Here is a 15,814-nt window from a genome sequence, read left to right as displayed (position 1 = left end):
CATCAACAGATGAATGGATCAAGAAGATGTGGTTTATCTATACGATGGAATACTACATGGCAATGAGAAAGAATGAAATCTGGCCATGTGTAGCAACATGGATGGACCTTGAGGGTGTTATGCTGAGCGAAATAAGTCAGGCAGAGAAGGACAGATATCACATGTTTGCACGTAGAGGGGGATTAGGAGGAATTTAACGGAGGACCGGAGGACCTTGGGGGAGAAGACGGGGGGGAATAGTGGGGGAGAGGGGGAGACGGAAACCATGAGAGACTCTTGAATGCTGGGAACAAGCTGAGGACTGATGGGTGTGGGGGAGGAGGGGGAAGATGGGCATGGAGGAGGGCACTAGTGGGGATGAGCACTGGGTGTTGTATGGAAACCAACTTGACAATAAACTATTTGTAAAAAAAAAAAAAAGGAGGAAAATAAAAATAAATAAATAAATAAAATAAAAATCTCCATGGCCAGGCCATACCACATAACAATAAAATCAGATTATCTGGGGATGGAAGCCAGGATTAGTATTTTTTAAGATACAAGGCGATTTCAGGATGCAGAAAAGCCTGGGGACCAATAACATAAACACTGGCTTAGATGGCACAGGAAATTAATAGCAGCTATAATGAGGACAGTTGAATGTGTTAGTTCTCAAACTTTAGCATGATTCAGAATCACCTAGAAGACTTGTTAAAGCACTCTTTGCTGAGCCCCATCCCCAGAGTTTGATTTCAACAGGTCTGGAATGGGGGCCTAAGAATTTGTATTTCTAACATCTAAGTGATGCTGATGCTACTGATCCAAGGACCACACTTGAGAACCACTGGACTTCTGAGAGAGTATAATGGAAAAAAAGAGACAGTAAAAGCTGGTTGTGAGTGTTTTAAGCTCAACAGAAGAATTTCACTTGAAACACACCAATAAGGAAACACCACAGGTTAAAAAATATAAGTTCCCTTCAATTATTAAAAAAAAAAAAAAAATACAAGGAGTGCTTGCTTAGGTGGATTAGTCAGTTAAGTGGCCAAGTCTTGATTTTGGCTTAGGTCATGATCTTGTAGTTCATGAGTCTGAGCTCCATGTCAGGCTCTGTACTAAGAGAATGGAGCCTGCTTAGGATTCTCTCTCCCTTGCTCTCTGCCCCTCCCTCATTTACAGGTGTGTGTGCTCTCTCTCAAAATAAATAAGTAAATAGGAGTGCCTGGGTGGCTCAGTTGGTTAAGCATCCAACTTCGGCTCAGGTCATGATCTCATGGTTTGTGGGTTCAAGCCCCGCATCAGGCTCTGTGCTGACAGCTAGCTCAGAGACTGGAGCCTGTTTCAGATTCTGTGTCTCCCTCTCTCTCTGACCCTCCCCTGCTCACATTGTCTCTCTCAGAAATAAATAAAACATTAAAAAATTTTTTCAATAAAAAATAAACATTAAAAAATTCATCATCCTATCCTCAAAGATAACCAGTATTGAGATTTTCAGTGTTATTTCCTTTTACTCTCTGTATTTTTAAAATTAGACTGGTTTTTATATTAGACAAAATGGTAACTGAAATTTGCTGAACCTTTTAACACAGGAAAATAATATATTAAAACAGCATTTGAAAAAGAATGTCTTAGAAAATACGTTTTAAGACAATGGAAGTATGAAATTCTAAGAGTCCAGGCTGGCTACAGGTATAGAAATAGCAAGTGACTGTACTGACATACAGTGTGGGCAATGGAATCAAGAGGGCACAGAAGAACACTCGATGTAGGTAGTGGGAAAAAAAGGCAAAGATATCTAAGACAGTGATTCTTAATCCTTTGTGTGCTTCAGAACTATTTAGAGGATTTGTTAAATATACAGGACAGCTACCAGCAAAGTCCCTTGGCAATCTAAAAAGTAAGTTTGGGAAATGCTTCTAAAATTTTAAGCTGGTAGAATAGTTAATGCTACTAAATGAAAACAGAAAACAAGGGACTGGGAAAAATCAGAACAAAGTCAGTTTCAGTAAGTTTCATGAGATAATTGGGATATTCTGAAAAACTATTCTCACCAGGGCCTTTAGTTCAAAATAAAAATTAGTGCCAAGCATCATTATAAAAATGGTATATCACATAAAATGATATGGAAATAAATGTAGAATACATGAATGGAGGATTACATTTGAGGGAAATTAATAGTTAAGGAATAAAATAGAAAAAAATAATTTACAATTGCTGGTAGAAAAAAGAACAATCAATTGAGAAAAAGATGACAAAAGTCAAAATGAACTGTTTTTTTAAAAAATTTATTTATTTTGAGAGAGAGAGAGTACACACATGTGCACGAGCTGAGGAGGGAGGGAGGGACAGAGAGAGAGGGAGAGAGAATCCCAAGCAGGTTCCACACCATCAGCGCAGAGCCCAACTCAGGGCCCCATCCCATGAACCATGAGATCATAACTTGAGCTGAGATCAAGAGTTGGATACTTAACCAACTGAGCCACCCAGGCTCCCCAAGTGAACAGTACTTTAAAATGCAGCTGACAATTTCAAACCAAGCCAAAATTCAGTTTGAAGATAAGAAATATGAGGTCAATGACTCTATTAGGCATAAACTTTGGAATCTCTGAGCTGGAGTCTACTGGTCTGGTTTAATAATCACCCACCTCACTTCTGGGAGCAGCTCTCAATCCCGGAGCTCAGAAATAATAAGTCACTGTGAGAAGTAGGTGGCTCAGCCTGGTCTCATGGCCCTTGAGTCAGGAACCTCTGAATAGCCAATGAAGAGTGTCCAAAGCAGAGAAACCGTGCAACTTAATTTCAACTTGCCCATTTCTAAAAGTTTGTTCATATTTCAAATCCTTACACACAAAGCACATGTATTAGTTTACTTATATGGATATATGCTTACCTGAACTAATTTAAACATTTCATCTTGGAGCATCTGCCTAACAGAATCTGAAGAATCTGGTAATTGAGGCCTGGGTTCATTTCTCTGGGTCTGCTGTGGTGTTGGCACAGTTGTTTGTGAAGACACACTGACTCCATTTGATATGAAAGGTGGAACTGAGGAAGATGTATCTGTAAATGCAGAGATCTGTGCACTATGTGGAAGCATATAAATAAAAAACACAATCAAGAAAAAACAAATTAGTTGTCTACAATCTGAATATTTTGATCACCTTTTTCTTCTACTTTAAAGGCTTCCTGGAAGTTTTCAGGAAATTTAAACCCTAGAACCTATTGCTGTGTACTCTCCAGCCACCAGACACATTTGTCATCAGCAATTACTCGTGTGAATGCTGTTTCATTAAGGGAGACATAACGTCTAGTCAGCCATGGTCCCCTCCCTATGTTGTTACAACCCAGGAAAGTTCACACATTGATTAGATACCTGGTCCATGCATGCATCTGAGTTTGAGACCTGTCAATTATTCTTATTTAGCTATAAGAGAAATATTTTTATTACTAAATTTAATGATCTAGAATGGAGTTAAGAAAACTAGAGTAAGTATGGGTTAAAAAAACTATTCTAAGATGAGTAGAGCAAACTCCTGCTGATCATCATTAAATGTGAAACAACAGTATTATGAACATTTCATTTCCAAACAAATCTCAAAGTTTGTATTTATAGTTAAACGATAACAAAAAATGCTTATTTAGGAATAAAAGTTAAAGATGAAAATAAAGTTTTATTTTTTCTAAAATAACATGATTGGGGATGGATTCCTTAAATACAGCAGGTACTCAAATGTTTTCTAAGCAAATTGATTTCATAAACAAAAGCATCAGTCCTTATTATATCTAAATAAATTGACCATTTCTCTAAAAAGAAAAGAACATATTAAATTGCATTTATATTATCTGGGTTTACATTCATTTCTTTTCAGCAATATTTGTCTTTTATTAAGAATCTAACACTAATAAGCTCAATAACAAAACTTTACTTGGCAAATTCATGAAAAACAGGCATTACGACTGACTTATTTTAAGACCTCACTGGCCTTTGTTTCCAAAAAGTAGCAAAGAGATAAAGTCTAATTAACAGAGAAGTTTTCTAAAGTAAGGCTATGCTATGTTACCCCATTCAGCAAGATTTCTAAGCACTAAACACACTGCAGTCTCGATAAAAGAAGTTTAAAAGACAGAACTGGATGAATCTGTTCTGAGAGAATTAAAAGCATTTCATACACTATTAGAAATCCATTAAAGGATGAAAATAGGCAACTTTAATATATCCACTACATCTAACCTTTCAACAACAAGGGGGGGTAGGGGCACCAACCCCCGTGCAGTTGAAAATCCATGTATAACCGGACTCCTCAGAAATGTAACTACTAATAGCCTACTCTTGACCAGAAACCCTGCCAATTACATAAACAGTCGATTAACACATATTTTGTATGTTATATGTATTGCCTACTGTATTCTTACAATAAAGTAAGCTTGAGAAAAGATAATGCTATTAAGAAAATCATAAGGAAAATAAATTTATAGTACTGTACTGTATTTAGCAAAAAAATTTTGTGTGTAAAGGGACCTGAGTGACTCAAACCTGTATTGTCCAGGGGTCAACTGTACCTATTTTTTTTTTTTTTTTTCAGAAAAGACTGTTCTAGAATAGTTCCTGTATACCTTTGAAACACAACTGTTAGAGGAAAATCTTTCAATAATAAACTTAAAGGTGTCAGAAATGTGTACCTATATTCCTCTTTCAATGCTTCATGTTGCTTTCATTTTACTCAGTTTTTAGTTAAAACATTAAGTAATTATTTTTTTAAATTTTTTTTAATGTTTATTTCCAGAAGAGAGAGAGAGAGAGAGACAGCGTGAGCAGGGGAGGGTCAGAGAGAGAGGGAGTCACAGACTCTGAAACAGGCTCCAGGCTCTGAGCTGGCAGTCAGCACAGAGCCTGACGTGGGGCTCGAACCCACGAACCGCGAGATCATGACCTAAGCGAAAGTCGGACGCTTAACCGACTAAGCCACCCAGGTGCCCCAACATTAAGTAATTATTAAAAAATAGCACAGTAGGCATTGTTTTTTTCTCTTATCTACTTGTAAAACATGATTATATTAAAAGGGTACAGTATACAAAAATCCTTACCTAGAAATTTCTGAACTTGTATCTACACAAAATGAATAAGTAACGCTGTGTTCAGGATTTGAAAAGGCTTCGATCATACTATAATTAAGATTAATAACTGATTAGGAAGATTAGACTCCTAAAAGATTAGGAAATTCTGTACATTTTGTAAGGTACAGCTGATCTAATGATCAGTCATCTAAGAGTCTAAACATTCTCTAACCCTCTGTAATGCTTAGCTCATAATCACAGTCTGTTTATATTTGTCTCCATAGCAATTAGTAACAGATTCAAATAAAAGAATATGCCAGGATGGCTGAACATATAATTTGAATACTGTTGACTGCCCAGAAGAAATAAAAGAATCTAAAATGAGGAGAAATGAGGTTACCTGGGACCTCCAATCCTATCCCTGGCAGAGGCATACATTTTGCTCAGGCACACTCCTGAGCCCCTAATACATTTGAAACTGTAAAGACTAGTTTTTTATGGATAGAAATATCTATATTACTTGTAAAGGCACATCACATTTAATATATTTTTTTTGGCCAACTGTCCACAGAAATAAACAAACTTCGAATATTGAGAAGAAAAAGAAAAACTAATCATGTTGCCTTTCTTATCAAAAGTAGTTCTAAAATTTTAAAACTTCAAAAATTCTAAAAATTAAGAAATCATGTCCCACCTGCAACAGATAAAAAAAAAAACAAAACTGCCTTCAGCTCTCCTTGAAGCAATAATATGCTTCATAGCCCTATAGTGTGAGGTCATCACACCACAGCAGTGAACAATTACACACATATTGTGATTCATAATGGTTCTTCATGTGACCCAACAAAAATGGAATCAGAATGACAAGCAGCTGAATAAATTCTGGTCTATTTATAGCTATATTTTACTTTGATAAAGCTGATCGTGATGAGAGAACAAAAGGTATTTTAGGTATCATTTATTTCACACTATCAAGATTTAGGAGTCTGTAACATCTACTGAGGATCATAATTTACTGTTACTATAAAGTTAAATTTCACTAGGAACACAATATCACCATAAATATATATTGCAAATTGTGAGAAAAATAACCTCTTCATCAAATGAATCCCAGATGAATCCTTAAGAGCAATGAGCCTCTTTTACTTAGGTAAACGAGACAGTAATAATCACTTCCTTACTTTCTTCCCTCTTACCCTTTCTGTTCAGTTGGTTTTTTCTCCATACATGTCTCCAATGGTTCTTCCCTTGGACACTGAACCTCTCCTCTGGAATGCTGTTAAAATTAATAGTACCCAAAGAGAAAAGGGGTTAAATAAATAGGTATTACTCTCTTAGGTGTCTGGAGTTTCACATTAGCCACTTGGCCTGGGGTAACAACAGTCTAAAAGCAAGTGAGAAATCAAACATTAAAATGAACTCCCCAGTGCTACTCTGATGAGATTTTTACCCATGTGAATTACCTTCAGTCCATCACCCTGAGCCACTGAGCACAGTAAAGTACAAAGACCAAATAATGTCAGTGGAAATTATTTATGCTACATTTACAAATACACTGTAAATTATATATACCCATCACTACATGATTAATAAGTACATTCAGAAAACTAAGCATTTTTAAAAGAATTTTTTCAATAATTAGAAATGTCTGTGTTCCACCCGGAAATGCAGTGCACCGAGTTTTGAGAAAACAAAGAATATATAAAAGTGATATATGTGCAAAGACTGCATACTACAGCTGAATTGTACATTTTGAATATACAACACTTCCATTATTCTTGATTAATTTGCTAAGCAGTTTATGAAATGAAATTTTCTATTTTTTTTAACTTTTATTATTATCATTTTTTTTTACAAATAGTTTACTGTCAGGTTGGTTTCCATATAACACCCAGTGCTCATCCCCACAAGTGCCCTCCTCCATGCCCATCACCCCCCTCCTCCCCATGAGTCCTCAGTTTGTTCTCAGCATTCAAGGGGAAACAGTGGGGGATAGAGAGAGAGGCAAACTATGAAATAAAATTTTCATTGCCTGAAATTATTAGATGTCTTATGAATGACAGGATATCAGTGAAAGAAAAATGCTACATGGCCTGGTGATTCTCTACAACCCACAGTGTACTTTTAAAAAGATAGTAGCCTTGATTGGATCTATTAAATAAAAACATGTAAGTATAATTTAAATAACATTATCCACTATTTATTGACTTACTTCTTCTAAATGCTGCGGTAAAGTCTGCATGTAAATGGCAGTATGGGAACTTTTAAGATTTCCAACAGGCTCTTTGGTACCTTCTATAGGAAAATAAGGAGGAAGAGAAAAGTAACCATTTGAAAAAAATCGGTTTACTTTTTAGAAGGTTCAGAAATATTACAGGTAACAAATATAATGGCAGAAATATTTTCTATCCTCCTTATAAAATGTTCTTTAAAAACACCTGGAGACAACCTCTCTTCAAGCGAAATCCCAGATAAGAAACTCTGAGAGTTTCTGTTTTAACAAAGACTGCCAAGGAAAGGCTCACAGAATTGGTTCACAAAATGAAGAGGCCCATGAAAATTACATAAGCAAGGCAAAAGGCCCAAGAATTGTAAATTCGGGTTTTGAGTTAATGTGTTCAGCATTACTTTCAACTTTTGGTTTTAAGCTATTATAAACATATTAATTTAGATAAAAGACTAAATAAGTTGTCTCAGATAATCATTCACCAATGTCAAATTAATAAAGCCAAATAAAAAGATTACTCAAATGAACTGACCTTCATGGTCTGATAGATGTATTTCCATTTCCTCTTGGTCAAATGTTTCTACTTCTAAAAGATCCTCATCAATATCTATAAGTTCTTTTTCAGTATCATCAGTAATAGAAGTAATCTCATCTTTGGTCTCCTTTGTTTCAGGATTGGATGCTTCAGCTGGTATTCCACTGACAAAAATAAAGCAGCTAGAATTATAATTCATTCTTATAAACAAAAAGCTGATTTCAATTGATCCAGTTTACTGAAAAGGAACATTAGTTTCATATTTATAGTTTTTTGTTTTTTAACCATGTCTGGTACATAGTAGAAGCTCAATAAAAGTTGTTCAATGAATGACTAAACATCCCTGTTTTTATTTTCTCAAATAATTGGAATAATTCCAACTTATCTACACTTGCCATTCTCACAAAGGAATCTTCCTGCTATTAGAGGTGCATCATTGTTATTCAGAGATATATTGCTTCATATGTAAAAATGGATGAAATGATTTATTTAGCTTCCTCTGACACAGGAAATCAATTAATGAAGTAAGAGTCACGCTCAGGATGAGAATTAGCTCCTCTCTCAGAAGTTAGAAGCTAGGCCAACAGGGAATAACACATTTTGCAATGAACTGTTAAAAGCACTTCAGAAAAGGGGCACCTGGATGGCTGAGTCAGTTGAGCATCTGAGTCTGGCTCAGATCAGATTCTTGCTGTTTGTGAGTTTGAGCCCCACGTCGGGCTCTGTGCTGACAGCTCAGAGCCTGGAGCCTGCTTCAGATTCTGTGTCTCCCCACTCTCTGCCCTTCGCATGCTCATGCTCTGTCTCCCTCTGTCTCTCAATAATAAATAAATGTAAAAAAAATTAAATTTAAAAAAGCACTTCAGAAAGTACTCACTGCTTCCTTCTCACTGCTTCCTTCTCTATGGTTCAAAAAAAATGCTCATTCCTTAACCTTTCAAGGGTTCAATTCTTCTCTTTAAGCCCAAACACCATCAAACAGGTATCATCCACTGAAAAGGAATGTATAATCCAAAACTTACTTCAACATACTCTGATGAGATCTGTTTTGATCACTTCTTTCCTCAGTCCCACCATGAGTGGGTACCGCAGCAGAACAGCCAGCATCTGTTTTGAAATCACTCTCAATGTTGGGTCCACTCTGAGACCGAGTGTAATGATTCTCTAGCACCTAAAAACAAACCATAATTTACAGTACTTAGTATTCACTACTGAATCCCATACTTTTCATTATATTTTTAGGTTATTAATATTTTCTACAGACCTTCTCTTGATTAAATCTCTCATTCATTTATCAAGTATTTACTGCATTTCTACAACTCAATATTTGATGTGGAGGCATTGATCAAATCTTTACCTGGAAAAAACAAACCTAAGTATCTAAATAGTATTCAAAATCAGCCTTACACATTTGTAAGATATGTTTCCAATGTTTTCAAGTCACAAAACAACAACATTAAAAGTGTAAAGTTGCTATGGCGCCTTGATGGCTCAGTTGGTCAAGCATCCCACTTGTGTTCATGTCATGATCTCATGGTTCATGAGTTCAAGCCCTGCACTGGGCTCTCTGCTGTCAGGACAGAGCCTCCTTCAGGTCCTCAGTCTTCCTCTCTCTGTCCCTCCCTCACTCATTCTCTCTCAAAAGAAATAAACTTTTAAAAAAAATCTTAAGAAAATAACTGTAAAGTTGCTTTCACTTAATTCTCTTTAAGAAGGGTAATTAGTAATTATTCCAAAAGACACAATGGGTAAAAATATATAGGATGTATCTCTTTTAAGTCTCTTATTCATTTATTTTAAAATAATGTTTTTAATGTTTGTTTATTTTTGAGAGAGAGACAGAGTGAGTGGGGTTGGGACAGAGAAAGAGGGAGACACAGAATCCGAAGCAGGCTCCAGGCTCTGAGCTGTTAGCACAGAGCCCAACGCAGGGCTCAAACCCCCGAACTGCGAGATCATGACCTGAGCAGAAGTCGGACATTTAACTGACTGAGCCATCAGGCCTGAGCCACCCAGGCGCCCTTTAAGTCTCTTATTTAGAAATCTGGGTATGCATCACCTAGAAACACAAATTTCAGTGACAACAAACATCACAGTATGTTAAATAAGGTACCTTAGGATAACACTGATCTCAAAAAAAATGAAAAAAATTTCTCACAACAACAAAACACACACACACACACACACACACACACCCTGAAACCTACAATATACTATTTTATTTGTGTTTTTGTTTTTATTTAAATTCTAGTTAGTTAACATATAGAGTAATATTGGCTTCAGGAGTAGAATTTAATGATTCTTCAGTTACACCTAACACCCAGTGCTCATCACAAGTACCCTCCATAATACCTCAGAATAAACTATTTTAGAATAAAGGCACTTTATTATTTTTAAATTTATTTATTTGTTTATTTATTTATAAGTAATCTCTATTCCCAACATGGGGCTTAAATTCAAGAACCTGAGATCAAGAGTCACATGCTCTACCACTGAGCCAGTCAGGCATCCCAGAGTGAAGACACTTTAAAATAGAATATAGGTGGGGCGCCTGGGTGGCTTAGTCGGTTAAGCGTCCGACTTTCGCTTAGGTCTTGATCTCGCGGTTCGTGGGTTCGAGCCCCGCGTCGGGCTCTGTGCTGACTGCCAGCTCAGAGCCTGGAGCCTGTTTCAGTCTGTGACTCCCTCTCACTCTGACCCTCCCCTGCTCACGCTGTCTCTCTCTCTCTCTCCTAGAAATAAATAAAACATTAAAAAAATTTTTTTAAATAAAATAAAATAGATTATAGGAAAGACAGGAAAGGCTGAGACGCAGGAGCGAACTGCCAACTTAACAATAACTACAATAATCTGTTAATAGATGCACAGTGTAAAAAGATGTAAAATTTGACATCAGAAATAAAAATGTAGGAGGGAAAGTAGTGTAAAAATGCACAGCTTTTGTATGCATCAAAAGTTAAGTTGTTATTGGGGTACCTGGGTGGCTCAGTCAGTTAACTGACTCAAGTTCTCAAACAACCTAACTTTATACCTGAAGAAACTAGAAAAAAGAAGGACTAAGTCCAAAGTTAGTAAAAGAAATGAAATAAAGATCAGAGCAGAAGTAAGTGAAATATAGACTAAGAAGACAAGGGAAAAGATGAAATAAACTAAGAGCTGGATTTTGTAAAAAATAAACAAAATACTCAAGCCTTTAGCCAGACTCAAGAAAGAAAGAAAAGAAAGAAAGAAAGAAAGAAAGAAAGAAAGAAAAGAAAAGAAAAGAAAAGAAAAGAAAAGAAAAGAAAAGAAAAGAAAAGAAAAGAAAAAGAAAAAGAAAAAGAAAAAAGAGAGGACTTAAATTTAGAAATGAAAGAGGAGACACTACAAGCAGATAGTACACAAATACTAAGAGACCACTATGGGCAATTATAGGCCAACAAATCAGACAGCCTGTAAGAATCAGATAAATTCCTAGAAACACACAATCTACTAAGACTAACTCATGAAAAACAGAAAATGTGAACAGACCAATAATGAGTATAAACATTGAATCAGTAATCACAACCTTCCAACAGAAAAAGCCCCAGAACCAGATGGCTTCACTGGCAAATTCTACCCAACATTTAAAGAATTAATGCCAATCTTTCTCAAACTCTTGTAATAAACTGTAGAGAGAAAAAACACTTCCAAATTCATTTTACATGGCCAGTATCAGCCTTATATCAAAGCCAGACAAGGACACTACAAGAAAAGTATAGGCCACTATCTCCAATGAACAACAGAAGCAAAAATACTCAAAAAAATATCAGCAAACTGAATTCAACGGTATATTAAAAGGATCACACACCGTGATCAAGTGGGATTTATTCCAGGAACATAAAGATGGTTCAAGATCTGCAAATCAGTCAATTTGATACACCTCATTCACAAAATGAAAGATTAAAATCATATGATAATCTCAATATATGTGGAAAAGGCATTTGACAAAAATCAGCATCCACTCATGATAAAAACAAAAAAAAAACCCTCTCAACAAACTGTAAAACAAAAATGTACCTGAACATTCTAAAGAAATATATGAGAAGCCTACAATAAATATCACATTCAAAAGCAAAAAAACAAACAAAAAAACCCACAACCCCATAAATAAACAAACCAACCAACCTGAAAGCTTCTCCTCTAAGACAAGGATGCCCAATCTCACCACTTTTATTCAACATAGTACAGGAAATCCTAGCCAGAACAAGCAATTAGGCAAGAAAAAAAAGGCATCCAAAACAGAAAGGAATAAACAAATCTTCCTAAGCAAAAATCCTGGGGCAACTGGGTGGCTCAGTCAGTTGAGCATCCAACTCTTGAATTTGGCTAAGGTCATGATCTCATGGTTTGTAGGTTCAAGCCCCCATCAGGCTCCACACTAAGCCTGCTTGAGAATCTTTCTCTGTCCCTCCCCTGCTTGTTCTCTCTCTCTCTCAATAAAGAAATAAACTTAAAAAAAAAAAGTGAAAATCCTAAAACCCCACTTAAAAAAAGGTTAAAATAAATGAATTGCAGTATATAAAATCAATATATGAAAATCAGTTGTATTTGGATACACAAACAATGAATTATCAGAAAGAAAACTTAAACAAATCTCATTTATAATTGCAGCAAAAAGTAAAATATCTAAGGATAAATTTAACGAAGGAGGTGAAAAACCTATATGCTAAAAACAGGAAGACACTGATGAAAGAAACTGCAGACAACATAAATAAATGGAAAAATACTTTGTGTTCACAAATTACAAGAATTAACATTGTGAAGATGTCCATACTACCCAAAGCAATCTAGAGATTCAGTGCAATCCCTATCAAAACTCCAATGGTGTATTACACACACAAAAAACCCCACACAATCCTAAAATTAGTATGGAACCACAAAAAAAAAAAAAAAAAAAACCCAAAGAAATCTTAAGAAAGAAAAACAAAGCTGGAGGCATCATGCTTCCTGATTTCACACTATATTACAAAAATCAAACAGTATAGTATTAGCATAAAAATAGACATATGTACTGATGGAACAGAATAGAGAACCCAGAAATAAAAACTCCTGCATATATGGCCAATTAATTTGACAAAGGAGCTAAAAATATTCAATGGGGGAAGGATAGTGTCTTCAGAAAATAGTGCTGGGAAGAATGGATAGCTACATGCAAAAGAATGAAACCAGACCCCTGTCTTACACCATATACAAAAATAAACTCAAAAAGAATGAAAGACCTGAATGCAAGATCTGAAACCATAAAACTCCCACAAGAAAACATAGATGGTAAGCTCTTTGAAGTTGGTTTTGACAATGATTTTTTGTTTTTTTGGATTTGATACCAAAGCAAAGACAACAAAAGCGAAAATAAACAAGTGGGACTACATCAAACTAACAAGCTTCTGCACAGCAAAGGAAACCATCAACAAAATAAAAAGGCAACCTACTGATTGGAAGAAAATATTTGCAAATCATATATCTGATCAGAGGTTAATATATAAAATATATTTTAAAAGTCATACAACTCAATAGCAAAAAAAAAAAAAATCTGATCAAAAAATGGGCAGAGGATCTGGGTAAACATTTTTCCAATGTTTCCAGATGGCCTACAGGTATATGAGAAGGTATACTCAACATCACTAATTACCAAGGAAATGCAAATCAAAACCATAATGAGATATCATCTCACACCTGGTAGGATTGCTGTCTCTCTCTCTCTCTCTCTCTCTTAAAAATAAACATTAAAAAATTTTTTTTCTAAAGAAATTAAACTTGGAACCACCATATGGTCCTGCAAGCCCACTTTTGGGCATATGCACAAAGGAAATTAAACCATTTATTTTGAACAAGAATCTGTATTCCCATGTTCACTGCACCATTACTCACCATAGCCAAGGTATGGAAACAACCTGGGTGTCTGTCAATGGATGAATGGATCAATAAAATGTGGTGTATATATACATAATGGAATATTATTCAGTCTTTAAAAAGGAAGGAAATACTGTCATTGCATTAACAAGGATAAACCTGGAGGGCAATATACTAAGTGAAATAAGCCAGAGAAAGATGAATACTACATGATACTACTTATATGTGAAATCTAAATGTCAAACTCAGGGGTGCTGGGGTGGCTCAGTCAGTTAAGTGTCCAGCTTTGACTCAGGTCATGACCTATGGTTCGTGGGTTTGAGCCCAGCATCAGGTCTGTGGTGACAGCTCAGAGCCTAGAGCCTGCTTTGGATTCTGTGTGCCTCTCTCTCTCTGCTGTTCCCCCCCTCTCAGAAATAAACATTAAAAAATTTTAAAAATATATATTTTAGGGGCACGTGGGTGGCACAGTTTGTTAAGCATCTGACTTCGGCTCAAGTCATGATCTCGCAGTTCATGAGTACAAGCCCCACACTGAGCTCTGTGCTGACAACTCAGAGTCTGGAGCCTGCTTCAGATTCTGTGTCTCCCTCTCTCTCTGATCTTCCCCTTCTCATCCTCTCTCTCTCTCTCTCAAAAAAATAAATAAACATTAAAAAATTTTAAATGGGTATTTTAAAAGTCAAACTCAAAAACAGAATAGGAACATGGTTGCTAGGAGCTAGGAGTGGGGTAAATAGGGAGAGGTTAGTGTACAGGTATACCTGACAAGTATTGCAGGTTCAGTTCCAGACCACTCCAGTAATGTGAATACTGCAATAAAGCGAGGCAACAAAATTTTTGGCTTCCCTGTGCAGTGCATATAAAGACTCTGTTTGCACTATACTGTAGCCTATTAAGTGTGCAATAGTATCATGTCTTCAAAAACAATATATATACCTTGGGGTACCTGGGTAGCTCAATCAGTTAAGCATCCAACTCTTGATTTCTGCTCAGGTCATGATGTCACAGTTTGTGAGATTGAGCCCCACATCAGGCTCAGCCCTGACAGACCAGAATCTGCTCAGAAGTCTCTCTCTCCCTCTCTCTCTCCTCCTCCCCTGTTCTGATGCACATGTGCATGCTCTCTAATAAATAAACTCTTAAAAATTAAAAAAAACCAATGTATAGGTCTTAATTATCAAATATTTTATTGCTAAAAAATGTTAACCATAATCTGAGCTTCAGGGAGTCATAATCTTTTTGCTGGTGGAGGATCTTGTCTCAATGTTGATGGCTGCTAATGATCAGAGTGGTGGCTGCTGAAAGTTGGGGTGGCTGTGGCAATTTCTTGTAAGAAGACTTCCATATTCATTGACTCTTCCTTCCACAAATGATTTCCCTTTGGCCTATGATGTGATTTGACAGCATTCTACCCACATTAGAACTTCTTTCAAAATTGAAGTCAATCCTCTCAAACACTGCTGCGGCTTTATCAACTAAATTCATGAAAAATTCTAAGTCCTTTGTCACTATTTCAACAATCTTCACAGTATCTTTGCTAGGAGCAGATTCCATCTCTCAAAACCATTTTTTTGTTGTTGTTGTTCATCCCTAAGAAGCAACTCACGTGTTTTAAAGTTCTATCACGAGATTATAGCACTTCAGTCACATATTCAGATTCCACTTCTAAGTCTAGTTCTTTTGTTATTTCCACCACATCTACAGCTATTCCTCCAATAAAGTCTTGAACCCCTCAATGTCCTCCGTGAGGGTTAGAATCAACTTCTTCCCAATTCCTGTTAATATTGATATTTTTATCTCTTCCCATGAATTATGAATATTCCTAATGGCATCTAGAATGGTGAATCCTTTCCAGGAGGTTTTCAATTTACTTTGTCCAGATCCATCAGAGGAATCACTATCTATGGCAGGTTAATATTATGAAATGTAAGAGTCTCTTCAATATAAGACTTGAAAGTGGGCCGTCTTGCTTGGAAGACGTGAGTTGGAAAAGCGTTAGACGCTTGATCTCAGGGTTGTGAGTTTAAGCCCCACGTGAGGTAGAATGACTGGTTAAATAAACTTAAAAAAAAAAAAAAAAAAAAGACCTGAAAGTCAAAATTACTCCTTGATCCACAGGCTGAAGAATGGATGTAGTTGTTAAC

The 15,814-nt window shown here is 36.1% G+C and overlaps 1 protein-coding gene across 1 annotated transcript in view; it reads right to left on the bottom strand.

The window, feature by feature from the left end:
- CPLANE1 (ciliogenesis and planar polarity effector complex subunit 1) overlaps window positions 1-15,814 on the bottom strand; it is a 130,488-nt gene that overhangs the window by 60,361 nt on the left and 54,313 nt on the right. Inside the window, exons 27-32 of the mRNA XM_077763477.1 lie at window positions 8,819-8,967; window positions 7,794-7,960; window positions 7,247-7,329; window positions 6,231-6,310; window positions 5,065-5,142; window positions 2,870-3,062 (exon numbers count right to left, since the gene is read on the bottom strand). Of these exons, the coding sequence (XP_077619603.1) occupies window positions 2,870-3,062; window positions 5,065-5,142; window positions 6,231-6,310; window positions 7,247-7,329; window positions 7,794-7,960; window positions 8,819-8,967 (750 nt within the window). The remainder of the gene's footprint in view (window positions 1-2,869; window positions 3,063-5,064; window positions 5,143-6,230; window positions 6,311-7,246; window positions 7,330-7,793; window positions 7,961-8,818; window positions 8,968-15,814) is intronic.

The sequence above is a fragment of the Crocuta crocuta genome, unplaced genomic scaffold (assembly GCF_008692635.1).
Source record: "Crocuta crocuta isolate KB4526 unplaced genomic scaffold, BGI_CrCroc_1.0 scaffold4, whole genome shotgun sequence".
NCBI lineage: Eukaryota > Metazoa > Chordata > Mammalia > Carnivora > Hyaenidae > Crocuta > Crocuta crocuta.
The sequence above is the reverse complement of the archived record's forward strand: the minus strand, read 5'-3'. Positions and strand labels throughout refer to the sequence as shown.